This window comes from Manis javanica, chromosome 11, assembly GCF_040802235.1.
Source record: "Manis javanica isolate MJ-LG chromosome 11, MJ_LKY, whole genome shotgun sequence".
Lineage (NCBI taxonomy): Eukaryota > Metazoa > Chordata > Mammalia > Pholidota > Manidae > Manis > Manis javanica.
The window spans coordinates 92,869,199-92,887,693 of NC_133166.1; the positions used below are offsets into that span (position 1 = coordinate 92,869,199).

General features: G+C 36.6%; 1 protein-coding gene across 6 annotated transcripts in view; it reads left to right on the plus strand.

Moving 5' to 3' along the window:
- Nucleotides 1–15,135, plus strand: part of SWT1 (SWT1 RNA endoribonuclease homolog) — a 115,145-nt gene extending 100,010 nt beyond the window's left edge. For 5 of the 6 annotated variants that reach the window (XM_073216895.1, XM_073216896.1, XM_073216898.1 and 2 more), the window contains 3 exons: nt 2,944–3,010; nt 7,261–7,325; nt 14,156–15,135. In XM_073216895.1, coding sequence (XP_073072996.1) covers nt 2,944–3,010; nt 7,261–7,325; nt 14,156–14,276 — 253 coding nt within the window. In that variant the 3' untranslated portion in view covers nt 14,277–15,135. The remainder of the gene's footprint in view (nt 1–2,943; nt 3,011–7,260; nt 7,326–14,155) is intronic. The other variant, XR_012122841.1, reaches the window with a different exon arrangement.
- The last annotated feature ends 3,360 nt before the right edge of the window (nt 15,136–18,495 follow it).

Here is an 18,495-nt window from a genome sequence, read left to right on the forward strand (position 1 = left end):
GTCTGTGATTACATCTATGTTGTTTCTATGTATTAGGTAGGTCAGCTGTGTCTTCTGGTCTTGAAGGAGTGTCCCTAGGTACAAGGTGTCCTGTGTGGCCCAGTATCACAGTCCTCTCTGGTCACCAGAACCACGTGCTCCAGGGAGCCCTCCTGTTATGACTGGGCCAAGACTGCTGCAGCATGCTGGTGGGTGGGGCTGATTCCACACCCAAAAGGCTACAGTGCCTGGCTGTGACTGCTGTGGGCATACTGGTTGGCAGGGTTGGATTCATCCCTGTCCCCAGACAGGAGCCACTTTGGGGGGCTGCAGGCTGAGGCCACATGCTGGGTGTGGCAGGGTGGAAGTTGCTTTGCCAAGGCAATTGCTGGGGTGGGCAGGTTGGGTGACACCGGCAGGTCTACAGGGATGGCTGGGGCAGGGCAAGTAGTGCTACCAAGGTAGGTGGAGTGTCAGAAGTAATGCCTACCAGCACCAGGCCAGCCAATTAGGAGAGTAAGTAAAACAGCCCCCACCAGTTCTTCTTGGAAGAAGTTCCCACAGATCTCTGCCTCTCTGGCATACCTAAAATTAGTAACTAAATCTTCACAGATGGGCCATATGCCTATCAAACTGCTGCATCTGTGCTGTGTCTTGGAGCATGTGAGTTTGTGCTTGGGCCTTTCAAGAGTGGAGTCTTGGTTCCCTGTAGCCCTTTGGCTATCCCAGAATTAAATCCTGCAGATTTTCAAAGCCAGGGGGTCTCTCATCTTTTTGGTATGAGTACCCAGGGCAGGGGTGCCCCATGTGGGGTCCTGACTGCATTGCTGCCCTTTCTACCAGTGGCTTTTTCTTTACATTTTAGTTGTGCAGGAACTGTTCTGCTAGTCTTCAGGTAGTTCTCAGACTTCGGTATGTAGTTGTAGTTTTGGTGTGTTCATAGGAAGAGGTGAGTTCACGGTCTTCCTACTCTACCATCTTGGGATGATTCCTGTAGTTATTTTCTTTATTTCTTACACTGTACATGACTTGTTTCTATAGATAAATTACTGATTTACCTAAAACCAGTTTTTCTGGAAAGTATTTCAGGACAGAGAGGTATTAACTATATTTTCTAGTAAAGTCCTTTCTTTTGTGCTAAGACTTGGAGTTTTTAAGGCTCTTAATATAAAACATTTTTTTGTATCATATAATTTCCTTACCCTTTTTAATAAACAGTTTGGATTATTTCCAAAGCTATAAAAATGAATACATGCAAATTATTCCACATTGTGTATCATTTGTTTACACTTGGTTACAAAGTTAAAACTATTTTTTTCCATTGCCATCCTAAAGGATTGATATAACTTATCTGGGTAGCTTAGTTTTTATTTTTAAGCAGATTATTCATGGACCTCCCCAATATACTGTCCTCAGTTATTTTTTTATTCTTTTTGGTTAGGAGATACTGTGTTTTAAAGTTATTCATTGGGAGGAAAACTGTTTCAATGAAATTGATATTCTTATGCAGATTTTTATATATTCCTAAAGATATTCCGTCTGTAACTCCTCCAAAGGAGTATAGCCTCTCTAAAAATTTAACTGTATCCTGAAAAATTTACTAAAGCTCTCCCACCCTAATAAAGACCAAATCACTTAAAGATCTAATTAAGGTTATTGAGATCAGCTAACTCTAAAGTCTGACAGTATTAAGTGTTGACAAAGATGTGAGCACTTAGAGACATTATTGTAATTAAAAGGCACTTGGAATTTAAGAATTAATTAAGGTGACTTGATTTCTCATTAATTAGATCATTATGTACTTATTCTCTAACTTGAAACTATTAGATGATGATAATAGTTATTGTTACTGTTATAATCAATATGTATATATAGTACTTACTGTGTATCAGACACTTTTAAAGACTTTTCTTATAGTAACTCATTTAATTCTTAGAATAATCCTATGAGGTAAGGACTATTACCATCCTCATTTAACAGATAAGGAAAATAAGTCACACAGAACTCATCCCAGGTCACATAGTTAGAAAATTCAGGCAAATGTTGTTCATAACCACTATAGCATGGTGAAAAGACTCCTTTCTCTTCCTTTTTTATTTTTAAAAAGAAAAATAAATTGTTCATCCTAAAAGGGTTAAGAAATACTTAGTATAAAAATGATAATACTTTATTGCTAGAAGGAGAAATATGTCCTTCTATTTCCTTCTTTATTTCTTATTTCTACTTGCTATTTATGTATTTATACTTTTATGTTATATATGTTATTTTCCATTGTTACTTTTATGAATCAGTGTTATTTACAACAATTGACATAATCTGATTACCAAGGCTTTTTCATAGGAGTGCTAGGCTGGTAGTTCAAACAGTTATTTGAATTTAGTCATAAAATCCTTCACTATATGCCTAATAGTTTAATTACTTGTCTATTTAGACTAATCTGATTACTAAGGCTTTTTCATAGAGTGCTAGGCTGGTAGTTCAAACAGAGTTATTTCAGTTTAGTCACACAATCTTTTACTATATGCCTAATAGTTTAATCACTTGTCTATTTAGACTGGTTGAACGTTTATGTGGGAAATCTTCAAGCTTTATCTTCAGCTTAAAAGATACGCAGTATAGGTCCATTTCACATTTCTACCTTTTGAGAAATCTGTATCATTATAACTCAAAATGTGAACTGTAATTTCATAGAAGAATGCTTATGGTTGTTGATTAATTGATGTAAGAATCAATAAAAATAAGCTTTATTAAAAGTAATAAATTGAGTAATAAATTGATCTCTGTTGAATTAAACTAATGGTTTCATAATTTTTAATTGATAAAATCCAGTAAAGGTTACAAAAATTTTAATAAGCTCATTACTTATCTCTATGAGTTATCTCTTACAATATGGATTTGTTTTGGAGAAAAAATTCAAGTTGTTTTTTTTCTTACATCATTTGTTCCTATTCCTTTATTTTTTAGGATTTTGGCCCCCAGCAGTAATTACCAAGATACTGAGACCCTCTATAACTTCCTAATCAAATATGAGGTATGAGAAATGTTTTTAAATGTATATCATATCTCCACCATAAATAAGTTATAATATAAACAAAGATGATAAGAGTTCTAAAACATAATGAAATGCTGTTTAATTGATATTTGCTTTAAATTCTGGAGTGCCACAAAAAAATGTCACAGAAGTGACCTACTCAATTTTTTCTTCAAGTTCTCTAAGTAAAAACATACAGTAGAGTCCTCCAATAATATGCTTTCTCCAACACAGAATTGTTTCTCATCAAAAGTGCTGTTGGCATTTTGGACAGGTCATCTCTTCATTGAGTGGAACATTGCAGGACGTTTAACTTCCCTGATCCTCAGATACTAAATGCTAGTAGCTCCCCCAGTCATCACCACAACCAAAAATATCCCATCACTCCACCCAACTCACATACCCAGATGGCCCCTACAGAGGAATAGTCACCTCTAGTTGAGAACCAGTGATTGCTGAAAAGGAAAGCTATAATTTAGTTTCCTCTATGGCAGCAACATAAGCCCTGGAGTTAGAGCTGTGGTGAGGCTCCAGTGCGTTTTGTGAATTAACCTGAATGCTTTTCTCATCGTTGCTGGTCCAAGGAGAGTATTCTGTTGCTTTTCAGTTGTTTGCCTAGCGCTCTTTGCCTCTGTTCCCTAGCATTCTTTCCCCTCAAGTATGTGCATATATATCTAATTTTTTAAATGCTTTAAATGAAGGAACATGACATACATTCAGATCCACATTTCTTATAGCGTCAAACTCCTTTAAATACATTTCTTCACTTTTATTCCTGGTGAGCACTTCCTTTTGACTTTTTGTTTGCCACACCTTACATTAAGACCCTTAGGACTACGAACACAGACTCTGAGGGCAAACTACCCATGTTCAAATGTTGGTTCTGCCACCTATTAATTGCATGCTCTCAGAAGGGTTATTTAATTCTCTTTGTCTCAGTTTCTTCATCTGTGTAATGGTAATAATATCAGTAGAAAAACTAGAGGTATTTTTTAAAGACTAACTTAATAGATATGAAGTATTCCAAACACATACCACGCACAGAATAAGTGTTCAGTAAGTGTTACCTGTTTTATTTAAGGAAAGAATAGTGTGTGTGCTTTTAAAAAATCAGCCTTAATACTGAATAACCACATTATGTGGTTATTAAGAGGATTTCCTCTTTTGGGATGGTTCGTATGATTATTTCCTTATGCTTTCTGAATTTCAAATTGAGTCATTCTAACAATAAAAATACATTTGTGGAAAAAGTAGACCAATTTTGAAGTCACATATCCTGGAAAAATCTGGTATGTAGTTTTTTTGCGGGTGTAGTACTTCCTATTGCTGAGAATATTGGAAGAAAATACTTAACATTATTTATAATGATATGTGGAAATGATTTCAAGTTTTAAAAATCATTTCTCTTAGCAGAACTTGCTCCTCTATTCCAGTTACTGTACTGGAGATATTTGTCTTACATTACAAACAGGGATAGAACCATCTATACCTTCTAAGATGATTGGCAGTTTTATACTTGGCCTTTGCCTTTTGTTCTTGATTTTTAAGAATTAAAAATAACATGGTCCCTTCTAAAATTTGGCATTTATTATAAATAGTACAGCTGAGAATCAATGACACCAATTCTACAACCCACTTTAGTCTCAACTCTACTGTTTACTGACAAAGGCATCTTTTAGCTATTTGTTCCCTGGAAATTAAAATTGTGCACTTGAGCACAGAAATGATATTTAACAATGTAATTTAAAATGTTCCAATATTAGTAATAAAAAAATATTTTATATCAAAAATAATTAATATGATGAAATGAGATATTTCAGACTAGAACTTAGGATGTGTGTCATGAATTTGTGCTTTAGTTTTCCTTTCTTAGTAATAAATTAACTGCTCCTTTGTAAGTCATCTGCCCATGGTCTAGGAGCCACTGTCATGGAATACCCTATCTGTGTTCTGGGGTAAGTCTGAATGTATGTGGGTGATTGCTTTTAAAACTGAAGATGCATCTTGATACTTTTATTTTTTTAACTCTACTGAAGGCTTAATGAACTATCTTGTATTCACATTATATCAGCTTCAAAATCAGTTCTTCAGCTGATTTTTCTCCATAGTTGACAGAGAACAGATTATTCCCTTTACCCTCTGATCATACATCTGCAGTGTTGCTGACATTTGCTGGCCTAAGTCTGGACACATAGGTTCTGCCATGTTGAGGCAATAGTAAAAATATCAAAGTTCCTTGAGACCAGGGAAGAACATGTAAAGAAGTAGTAATTGGACTGTTTGATAGCTTAACTCTAAATATATAATTTAGAACATTTTCAAAAAGTTATTTTAATTAAAACTATCCTAAAATTACTTTTAATAAAAATTATGAAGTACCTAAATCATGATAAATTATATATAATTTCCTAAATCATTAAATGTAATATAAAATACACAATTAAATTTAAATACATAAATATATAATCCTAATATTAAGCAAAATTTAGGATTATATGTATTTAAAATATTTAAAAGCTGTTTTTTAACCTTCAGTAAATGAAACATTTTCAGCACAATTACAGTGAATATGAAAATACTGAAAAAGCTCATAGAACTTTTGCAAATAAGCAATACCTTAAATTTCATAGAACTCTTTCATGATATGAATCTTTAAAGTAGTATTAAATCAGGGTAGGAACATTTTTCCTCACCAAAAAACCCATACAAGCTAATGATATTTTAAATAGTTTTTAGACTAATTAAACAGAAGAGTGTCTCATTTATTTTCCCTTCACTAACTCAGAATTTCTTAAAATTTAGGCACTATGCTGTTATCAGATAAAAAGAAATTTCCTCCACACATTTTGGGATTCTTTTTGCACATAAGTGGAATATAACCTGAATTGTAGGAAGCCTTAAGAAATAAAGTATTCATTACTAAGCCAGGTGGAGAAAGACAAATACTGTATGATTTCACTTATTTGTGCAATATAAAAACAAAGCAAAACAGAATGAACAAAACAGTAGTACACTCACAGCCACTGAGAAATGACTGGTGGTTACCATGGGGGAGGAGTTGGGGTGGGAAGAAGGAGGAGGGAAGGATGAAAGGGATAAAGGGCCACAAAAATTCTCGATCATAAGTTGGTCACAGAGATGGTAGTACAACGTGGAGAATATAGGCAGTGATTCTGTAACATCTTCCTGTGTTGACAGATAGTAACTGCACTAGTGGGGCATGAGGATTTAGTAATATGGATAACTGTTGAACCATTGTGTTACATATTAGAAACCAATGTGAGATTGTTTTTATTGAATATTGTATATCAACAATATTTCAATAAAGAAAAAATACAAGCAAAAATAAGGGATTCCTTCACTGCCTTTTCCATATATATGCCATGACTGATTTTTGCATGGACTTTCATACTTGTAGTATTGTAAATTATGTCTCTTACTATGATATTTATGAATTTAAACATATTAGTCTAAATATTTAGACCTTGATAGTATAAAAAAATACATTTCCTTAGAAAATGTCTATAAATCAAACTTTCCTAAACAGACCTTTCCATACAGTTTATTTATATATAACCTTAGTTTGTAAAAGAAAATGAAGGTTATTCGGTAATAACTTTCACGAATGGTCAGCCTTGGTATTCAAAAAATATTAGAGTAACTTTTGTTACTCTGAGTAAGTAAGAATACTTAACTGTTCCATCCTGAATTATTTCTAATGTTCAGGATATAAACAAGATGGGGCTGTTCCTGCTTTCAATATGACCCCAGATATACTGTAGTCAAGTATAGAGTAATTAAAAAATTTTTTTAAATAATTATTTACTCTTTCTTGAAAATATATGTTGAAAAGGTGCATTAGAAATCTTTTAAAAGGCTAGGCTAATTGCAGCAAGAATCTGTTGATTAAGGCCAGAATTTAGTGTTTCATGGAGTACATATTTTTTTCTGTCGATTTGATCTAGAAAGTGATTATCTCCTTTCTTGAGATTCCCACTAATCCCAAGCCCACCTCCCTTCTTCTGGTTCTCTGCAGAAACTAGGCTATAACAATAGGACCATACAATTTTTACCATAGTTCAGTGTTGGTATTATGGTCACTGAACTCTTGACTGTCACTGATCACTGCTTGTTTTGCCAAAACGAGAGACTTGACATCCTGCTTCCTCAGAATTTGGGACACTCTAATTGTGTTCTTGCCACTCATTTGGTTCAGTATGCATTTTTAATAACTATATTGTTCTTTTCAGGTAAATAAAAATGTCCAGTTTACTACCCAGGAACTTCATGACTGCATTTCACAGACTGAGTATCGGTAAGTCACATCTATGTTGTTGATGCACCATTGTCACAAGCTTTTCCTATATACAGCACCACTTGGTGATGATGGTGCTAATGGGCTCTTTTTATGTCTTCACTATACTATAATTCTTTTTTACCTTTATTAATATGTAATATTTCTTACATATGAAAGAGGTATGTGTGCATATGTATGTATGTGTATAGGAGGTATAAGGTTTAAAGTGGTTCTCAAATTATTTGGCCTCAAGACTCCTTTATATTTAAAAAAAGTATTGAAGACCCCAAAGACCTTTGTTTATATGGGAATCATATCTACATATATTTCCTGTATTAAAAATTAGACTTGAGAAATATAAAAATTATTAAAAAAAATAACAGTAGTTAACTAATTACATGTTAAGATAAATAACATATTACAATGAAAATACTTTTCCCCAAACAAAAAATATTATCGACAAGAGTGGCATTGTACATTTTTGCAAGTCTCTTAATGTCTGGCTTAATAGAGGGCAGCTGGGTTCTCATAGCTGCTTTTTCATTTAGTCTGTTTCAATAATCACATGTCATGTGTCACTGGAAAACTGTACACTCTTGGAAGAATGAGAATGCAAAAGGCAAATCACATCTTAGTCTGACTTTGGAACTATCTTTGACCTCTTTGGGTCTTAGACTCCTCAGACTATGTTTTGAAGAATAGCCTGTATAGAGACTGCTGATATGCCTGCCAGTCGGTTGACAAAACAGACCTTTACCCATCCCTGTTTGTATACTGCCTCACTCTAGGGACTTGTTTATAATCCTTATTCTTATCTTTATGGCTTTACTACATATTATGTATCAATAAAAATATGTTGATTAATTTTGCCAGTTTTTATAATTTAATGGTATCATACTGTGTATATTGTTTAGAAAAAAATACTTTGGCTTGTAGTATTCATACATAACAAAAAGGGAAGTAGTATAAATTGGATTCTTGTACACATAGGTAGGTGTGAAGTCCTCTGGTCCTTGGCCCAGGCAAAAACACGAGGAGCAAAGACCCCCTTTAACTCTGTCAGTGTTGACTGCCAGGCCCTATCCCCTCCCCCCACAGTCTTTTTTACCCAGCAGTGAGATTTATCCATGTTGAGGCATAGAGAAGCAGTTGGTTTCCGGTCAGTTCTAGAATCGAGTGACACGTGTTATTAAATATCACCACTGCATTCTGCAGAATCATGCAGTAAAGACCACAGGGCTTGTGGGAAAAATGGGGTTGAGATACATTACTCAAAAACTTATTGATACATTAAAAAAATAGATAGGAACCTAATGATATCAGAATGGTGTCACCATTTCACCCATTTAAATGGTTAAGAAATACATACTATAATGAATCAGACACTTTACTTTGTAAAAGAGCTGGAGTTTCCTTGTGGATGCAGTCATTGGAGGGTTTGCCCCTTATGGCTTAGTGTTATGTGCTGGAAGTGGGGGTTATCCGAAATTGGATGTGGTAACACCAGATGTGAGTGGATGTGGCTCATAACACACAGGGAGCTGGGATGTGTCTGAAGTTTGTGCTTGTGTGGTTTGTGTATTCCTGAGCAGCTTTGTTCTGGGTGTGGTTTTTTCTGTTCATCCAGCATTTCTCACTGCTGAAATTATGTTTAAGAAAATGAATTTTGTTATGCTCAAATTGTTCTTTAATATTCAGTGGCATTAGAACACATTCCTGTGTTCAAACAAGCTCTGTAGCAAAACTATTTTCACTGCTCTTCAAAACTATTTCAGGAATACGCCACTGTATCATTATATCACACTTGATTTGCTATTTAAAACTTGCAGGTGTAGCTACAAAATTTTCCGAGCAGGTGGAGTGACAAAGTTAAATCAAGGTGCTTCTGTTGTTAAAACTCAAGTTGATGAATTTATTTGATATCAAGACACTAGGAGTGAATCATGCACAAATGTTAACTAAGCAGCACAGCTGTGAAAGTTCACATACTCAGATTAAAATAAATTTTCCAAGAGAATCTGAAGCCAGTGGTCTTATGTAATTTATTGCAGCTGGGAGTAAAAATGATTTCTTACCCTAATCTTCAAATAATCAGTTGTACTCTTATTTATAGATCTTTACAAGATAGTCCACATTTAAAGGTTTGTGTACATGAGATTTGTGTCAAAACTATACAGTGTCTATCAACCTTAGCCGTATTTGTGAAGGTGTAGAAAGCTTACTGTAGGTAACTTGAAGGGAAGAGTACCTTGCAGGATGGCTCTAATCAGATGTCTAAAATTATTTTGACTTTGGGTTACTTTTGGAATAGTTGGGAGGATTTTTTTTTTGTGGGGTGGGAGTCCAGGAGTCAAAGTTGAATGTTCAGAGTTAAAGAGCTGTACCTGTTTTTCTCCTCTTTGTTTTATTTCCACTTACTATGCCAGGGATTTGAACTATATTAATTAATGAACTGCCTCTTATACCCAAAATGGTGGTTTTGAAGAGAACTGTATCTTGAATGCATTGAAAAATGGCAACTGCTTTGCAACAGACTTTCAGTTAATAGCTTTTAGATTTGTTTCTCTGTTTTGAAATTCTTTGCCGTATTTACAGTGAACAGTATCTCTCCCATATTAACCTCTAGTGTACTCCACAGCTCACAATTTTCACAGAAGCTGGCAAGAGAGACTTTTGGTTTCAGTAGCTCATTCTAGACACAAGGCCAAGTGCAACAGATAAAAACGGCAGAGTTTTTGTGTGACTCAGGTGAAAACAGAATAGTAATTTAATTTGCATATAGCTGACTACCTTTGGAAATGTTAAGGAAAGCAATCACTTAAATGGTCTGAATTTTCTAATCTTGCTTTTGATTTATAAAGTGTTAGCTGTGAAGGAGGAGACTGTTGATGTGCCCAACACCATATTTACTGCAATAGGGAGGTAATTACGCAGCTCCAGACATGAAACTATTTTGTAGGCTCTGATGGAGCAAGGCATTAAGGTTGCAGATTGAAGGCAGCTTTGATCAAAAGTTGGATTCCATGGTGCAGTAAAGCCTTGGTGTTTGTATCTGTAAGTCAATTCTTGTTCTGTCTTGGGTAGTTTTAGGTTCTTCAGCCTAGCTTTTGCTCCTGCCAGTGGGATACAAGCACTGCTTACCCAGAGCCAATAACAAATTTGCTAGAAAATCCACATTGGCAAATTAGCAAGATTATAAGATTATTAAACAAAATGCCTTGTGTGGTATCTTTTATATCTATGAGAAATAGTTAGAAGCACCATTTAATTCACTTTGTCTGCCCTCTGAGTTCTTGTCAGAATGTTCTGGCATCTTTGGGGAGGCAAGTACCTAAGGTCATTTTTTTTTCTTTTTGAAATTCAAATTAGTTTGTGATACCAGCTTCATAAAATACCTGGCATATCCAGGTAATGTGCTGCCTAAGATGGCATGTGTATCAGAAACTGCTTTCTCTCCCTGGTGGCAGGTGCTTTCCAGAGTTACTGCTCTCTGACTCCAGGAATCAGCTCCATGGTAGCATCTTCTAGATTACATTAGAGCTGTGGTTCTCTTAGGTGTGGCGCCTGGACCTGAATGTCAGCATCAGGCATTTGCAAGAAATGTAAGCTCTAAGACTCCCCCCTACCCAGACCTTCTGAAAAAGAGGCTCTGGGGATGGAGCCCAGTGGTCTGTGGTAACGAACCCTCCGAGGCATGCTGCCATTTCAGAATCTTTGCATTTAAGTTAATGACCTGGCCTGTCCAAGAAGCCTTAGACAAAAAGAAAAAAAAAGAAAAAAAAAAGCCATAGAGAAAAATAATCTAAAAACCAGTTTTTGCCTTTTGATGTATCTGCTTCAGTTAGAAAAGAATTACATTATTTTTTTGTGTCTATAGTTGCAGTGATACTTTGCAGTAAATTTGACTTCATTATTGTAAGTTAAAAGATATTACAAAATAAATTATATTCTTTATTTAAATTGAGGTAAACATTGACATAACATAAAAATAACAGTTAACCGTTTTAAGGTGTATAATTCAGTGGCATTTAGTGCATTCCCTCTGTTGTGCAGCCATCACCTCTTAGTTCCCAGACTTTTCCATCAGCCAGTAGAAAATTCAGTACTCATTAAGCTGGCTCTGTTCTCTCTTCCCTCCAGACTCTGTGAATGTATCTTATAAATAAAATCATATAACATATGACCTTTTTGTATCATTTCTTTCACTTGGCATGGTATTCAGTTATCTTGTATTTTAGCCTGTATCAGTACTTGATTCCTTTTTATGGCTGAATGATATTCCCTGGCATGTATATACCACACTCTGTCTGTCATTCATGTATTGATGGACTTTTGGGTTGTTCCCACTTTTGGCTATTGTGAATGGTATTGCTTTTTGTCCAGCTTCATTCATTTGCGTGTTGTGGATATCAAGTTGTGCCAGCACCATTTGTTGAAGAGACTGTTCTTTTCCCATTGAATGGTCATGGCATCCTTGTCAGAAATCAGTTGACCACATATGTGAGATTTATTTCTGGATTTTCACTTCTATTCCACTGGTCTGTATGTCTTTATCCCAGTACCACACTGTTTTGACTAAAGTTGCTTTGTAGTTGGTTTTCAAAATTGGTAAGTGTGAGTCCTTTACATTATTTTTCTTTTTCAGGATTTGGCTATTTGGGGTTCCTTGCAATTCTATGTGAATTTTAGGATCAGTTTTTTCATTTTTGCAAAAAAAAGTTCATTGGGATTTTTATAGCGATTGCACTGAGGAGTATTGCTTTGTATTGTCTTCCAGTCTGTGAACATCAGATGCCACTAATTTAGGTCTTAAAGATTTTTTTGTCAGTGTTGTGTAGCTTTTGGTGTACATGTCTTGTGCCTCACTGATTACATTATTTTTAAGAATTTAGTCCTTTTCATGCTATTATAAATGGACTTGTTCATTTCTTGTTAGTGTTTAGAAATGCACTGGTTTTTTATGTGTTGATCTCTTACTGTGTAACGTTGCTGAATTAATTAAATTAGTTGTAACAGTTATTTGGTGGATCCTTCAGTATCTAAAAATACAGATAATTTTACTTCTTTGTTTACAGTTGGTATGCCCGTTATTTCTTTTTTTTGCCTAATTGCTCTGGCTAGAACTTCCAATGCAATGTTGAATAGCAGTGATGAACATGGAAATCCTTTGCCTTTTTCCTGATTTTAGGAGGGAAGCTTTGAGTCTTTCACCATTAAGTATGATATTATTATACATTTTATAGGAGCATTACATTATATTCTGCCATTCTATATATAAGCCATGGAGAAAAGGAACTCAAGAATAGACTGAACATATACAGTGAAAAGCACCTGATAATTTCCTCAGTCAGCAATGACATCTTGCTGCAGGAAACAAAATCTGCACATGAAAATCCATTGTCTGAATGCTGACTCACACAAATAAAGAAACCAGACGCCACTCGGATGGAAAGAAGAGTTAAGCTCGCCTCTTAACTGTGAGAAAAGAGAAAGAAAAAGAAGAAAAAAGACATGGAAATTCAAAGTCTTGTTACTGAAGGCATAGTCTTCACATGTGAAATGAATAAGCAAGAAAAGGAATACGGTCTGCCCTTTCTGTTTATTTTTGAGTTTATAAGAAAACATTTTTATCTCTCTGATTTTGGATGTCTTAGGATCTTCTGAAAATCATTCGCTGAGTAGTTGTGAAGAATTGGCAACAACATAACACTAATTTTAAGTACTTTAAATATAGGAAACAGGACTAGAGTAACACAAAACCAAAAATTAGCCTCAGAGAAACGTCACATTTCAGTAAGTGAGGCTGCTCGAAACATGGTGTATTTACTTTTGCTGTCAACTCTCGTCCTAGTCCCTGAGTTCCGATTGGCCTCTTTTCTCTCTCTACCCCTACATGAGGCTACCCTTGCAGGGGTGGGCAGTGGGGAGAGATGGCTAGTGGTCCTCCCCAGCACCAGGGCGACGGTTGCAAGAAGCCAAGCAAATAAGGACTGTGTTTTATATAAGAAAAGTGGCTGCCATTTCTTGAACCCGTCATGTGCCAAATGCTGTACTTCATGCTGAGTATTCTTTGTCAACGTACTTAAACCAAATCCCAGTAAATTTCAGTATGTTCTGCTGAGATTTGGACTCTATACACCAGATGAATGAATTGGTACTCTTACTGAGGAATGACAGATCTCACAGTGTGTAGACCCTATGTCAGCTCTTGAGGGCCTGGCTAGGCTTCAGCCTAGGTGCGATTTTGAGTAGACATGGCATATCAGGCATTACTCTCTGCTTTCCCACCCCTCATACTCATTTGTTAACTGCTAGGTAACTCACCAGAGCAACTGTTTTGAAGAATTGAAGTTCTGCCCCCTCTCCTGTGTCTCTTCCTGTCAGGAGGTGCATACTCTTAAGATCCTCCAGTCTACATGTTCTTTACTTCCCAAACCAAATAGGACAGAAATACGCAATCTACTCCAAAGTATTGCTTACCCCTTGGACTAGGATATTTAATAACAGCCCATCTCCTGCTAAAAGAGCTCTTTCAGAGACCATATAAAGGACTGTTTTTAAGCATCTGGCTTTGCTCGTTGGCAGCAGATCTGCCATAGGAACCTTTATTTCTGAATGCTAGGAATTGCTCTTAGATCATCTCCGTGTCGGCTACCTGAGGATCTGTGCTACCAAGTGCTTGTCCTTCCATGTTGTTTTGTCTGTGCTAAGGAACCATAACTCTTTGTATTTTCTCTCTCAAATATCAAAGAATGTATTTCAAATCCCAGTGTTATCCTGTTGTATTAAGATTTTAAAATTTATTCTACTGCTGTCTTGCAGCAATTTAACATTTCTTTATCCTCTAGGGAAAAGTTAACTATTGGATGCCGCCAGTTGGTTGAGATGGAGTATACAATGCAGCAGTTCAATGCATCTGTCTGTATGGAGGCCAGAAACCGGGGATGGTGTGAAGACATGCGGACCTAAGGCTGAACCATAGGACCTAAAGCTGAGTTGTAACTTAAAAGGAGTTGCATATGTTTTCAAGAACAACAGAGTAGTTCCACCTTTTGAGCCAAACCCAAGAGATGTGTGAGAAATGTCTCATAGGTATATAAGGATGATTGCTTATTAAGAACGATCTCCTTCCTTGAGTATCTTAAAAGCCTAATGCATCCATTGTGGGATAAACTGTGGACTCAGTGCTTCTGAAATTAACAATACCTCCCTACCTCACCTGCTGATACTGAGCCAGTATGTCCACAGAAAGGAGAGCCATCATTTTAATCCTCTTAGGGTAGGAGCCACTGTGGCATCTGAGGAAAGCCTAGGGCACAGCGTTCACCTCTCTCTCAACCCTAAATATGGATACATGACAAGACACTTCCAAACCATGCTCACCACATTCCACAAATAAAATCTTCTCTGGACTCTTTTCTCTTCAAACTGTTTTTCATGTAAACCTGGTGAACATAACACACATGCCTTCCACCTCCCCCGAGGTAATGAGAATAGAATTTTGACTTCAGTTCCAACTTGCTATATAGCCTCATCTCTCCTTCCCTGGGCTTGTCACCTACCTTTCAATATATTTCTAATGGGAAGAACAGGGAAACGGTACCGTTTCCCCTTAAACGTGAAGCATCATTGATTTATGGGATTAGGTGGCAGTGACTGATGTCTGCCCATAGCTAATGAGGTGTTTATTTCTTAGTTATACAGTAAGTTGGAAATCCTTGTTTATTAGAGTATGCTTTTGGCAATGCATTAGATCAAGTTAATTTGGTATTCTATTAAAAATGTTAATTTATTATTTTTAAAAAGCCATAAAGTATTTTTAGTAAGATTTTACTTTTCATTTTACTTCTGAATTGTATTTCTGAACTGTGTACCAGGTATGATTATAAAAGTGATCATCTCCAATAAGAGAGACCCTACTTAGGACGTTCACTGTCAGTCTGTGCAGGCCCCAGCCCAGTTCTGTGGGAAGCCACACCTCCACTCGGGCTCAGATGTCATCAGGGGCATGAGCCTGGGTGGAAGAAGCTTCCAGAGCACGTCTGCTGCCTGCCCCACCAAAAAAACTTTCCACATCCTTATCCCTCATTTACTTCCAGTTGTTGTTCCTGGGTCTTGAGACTTTGTTACCTCCCTCTCTTTTTTCTCTTTTTAACAGAGGTAATGCTTTTAAGGAACTTTCCTTTTCATTCCTGTCACCCGCATGCTTCCATGTATTTCACCCTTACACATGTGGATTTTAATTTTATCTTAGTCTGTGTGTCTTTTACTTTATGCATTATCAGTTATCTCAATCTTCCTTGATATTTTCTTTCTGCACATATTTGATTTAGAAGCATTTTTAAAAAATGTTTTAGTCTGTTTCTTTGAAACATCAGGATTTTTTTTCTCCCTTCTTTGTTGCCTTCTTTTCTGATCTTAAACTTACTTTATACTTTTTTCTAATAGTCCATCCAGTGCAGAGTTGAGAGGGTTCCCTTTCTTCTCACCTCCTACTCTTTATTACCCTCTCTGAACTGGAATAACTCAGTTAATAAAAAGATCATAAACCCCACCTTGCAGTACATACGTTTGTTTTGATGGAAGAATTATCGGATCCTTAGAAGGGTATCTTCTGGTTTTATAATCTGCATGCTTCAATATGTATAGCTGTTATATTTGGGGCAGGAGTCATCATAGGTCTGCCTCGAATCCAGCGGGAGTGATGGAGACGGTCACACCAGGGGAAGAGCTCTCTACACAAGGCCTTTGGCCTTGCCTTAGTGAGGAACTGGTGATAACTTCAGGAGAGGCATCCCATGAGGATTACTCCAAAGTTCCTGGTACCGTTTTACACTAGTTTTTTCAAAAGAGTAAAGATAATCCATTTCCCTTCTGAGAGGACCAGGGAGGATCCTCTGCTTGGGAGCAGCCTCAGCTCTTCCAGCATCTGGGCTAAAGAATTGTTTGGAGTCTATTGTACCCTACTGGGTTCTCTTGTTAGGGCCCATAGCAGGCAGTTGGGACTGCACAGATTATGGTTAACTTTACTTTCCTATTGTGGTCTTTGCCTGTCATGTGAAAAATGGCACAAGACAAACCTGAAGCTGTTGCCTTGTTTTGACCATCATCTTCAGGGAGAATGGAAGTCCTTTGACACTTGCAGGGGCTGATGCAGGCTATTTAGGTGGTGTCTTCAGGGCCTAGGTCATACTGTTAATACTCCTGACTTTTGACCACTCCAGCCCACCTCTGGAGCCCCTTTTCAGCTCTTACCATGAGTCAGGATGAATTTACCTCCTTCTTCTTAGAGGAAATATATCTCACTATTGAACAATCAAATTCATTTTTCACTCTCAGGAAGTGCTACCCATACATATCAGACTGTGGGCCAGTTTCCCTCCTAACTGGGAGCTCTTTGGCTATTTTGCCAGTAAAATCCACTCCAGTGAAAATAACTCAGCTCCATGAGTTTAAGCAGAATTACCAGCTGCAAACCCGGAAGGTGAGGTAGCAGGTAGATGCCCAAATCTCAGCTACTAGCTTGGTTTAGTGTCCCTGACTATAAACCAATTGCTACATCCTATTCTAGATCGTGTTCTAATCTTTTCTCAGCCTTTGTAACTCTATTGTAGACTAATACAGACTAAACATTAGCTCAGGACATAACTATTGCATAGCCAGTAGGCATCAATGGTTGTGATTTGATTTCTAGTGAGGCAAGACAGATGTGTCCTATCTCTTTAAAAGGCTTTTCCTTTAAAGGTCTGGTATGTTTTTGGTTAAGCTAGAAACAAAACTTTTTCCTTTCCAAGTGTACTGTTTTGTTTGGTCAAACACAACTAGGTAACCACTAGCAGTCAAGATGAGTCCCATCATTCCTGCAAATTCCCTTGGGCCCCCTTGTAGTCAACTCCCATCACCATCTCAGGAACCATTGACCTGTCTGCTGTTTTTTCCAGAATGCTATATAAATGGAGACTTTGGAGCCTAATTTTTTTTAGCATGTTTCTGAGATCTTTTTTTTTTTAAACCAGACTTTCATTCTTTCTATTCCATAGTATTCCACTGTATGGATGTACCATTTACCATTCACCAGTTGTAAGGATATTTGATTTCAGTTTTTGGTGGTAAGCCTGCTATATTAACAGGTTTCCACGTGAACATTTTCATTTCATTTGGACGTATACCTAGAAATGGGATTACTGTCATAGGCCAAACTGTTTTCCAAAGTGGCCTTGCTTATAAAAAAAAAACTCATCCAGCAATTTAAGAGTTCTAGTTGCTCCGCATGCTAATCATAATTTGGAAGTCACTGAATTATGTATGTCATTTTGCTTTTCCCTAATACCCATGATAGCATCTTTTGATGTCCTTGTTGGAATCCATTCATCTCTTTTGTGTCTTGTTCACATCGTTTGGCCCTTTAAAATTGGCATTTTGTTGAATTTTGAGGTTTCAAATACAAATCCTGTCAGATATTTTCTTTCAAACCCATACTTGTATTATAGAGACTTGGTACCACTTCTGGTTGAGACAAAACACTTGCTTAATGCACAAGGTAGATCTTATGACTTGGGAGTCATCTTATTGGGTAGCTGGCCCTGCTAGTTGATTGTATGACTAGTTGTATTTGGTAGGTAGACGCCGCCTTTTAATATAGTGGCACTTTCAAATTGCTAGGTATTTTGGTTTGTAAGTTTCATTCTTCTCTTACTTTGTTATTGTGTGCCTTTTTCAAGGCTAAAATTGTATTACACTTTGCTCTGTGCAGATGTGTAGTCTTCTGTTCAGACACAGGCCTTTTTTCTCCATTCGTTTCCACAAAATATGAACCCTCTACATACCCAGCTTAATAACTGAGCTTTTTCCTCACCTTACTCAGCCCCCAATAAGGCACGGAGCTATTAAGTGAACCTTTTCTCTTGGCCATTGTGCTAGTAGGTTGAACCCATGCACATGACTGTGTCCCTTTAGCAATTCTACTTGTTCAGTGCATTATGTTAAGATAATTGAGAAACTTATGGGTTTAATAAGGAAATTGGTGCTTCACAGTAATTCCTTTTATGATCTAGAGGATTTAACTTTTTTTTAAATCAATGGCGTGTAATGTTGTATGGCTTGCTTTGATACATTTATATCTTGTAATATAATTGCCAATGTACTGATGCCACATATATTATCTACATTCAGTATACTGTACATTAGG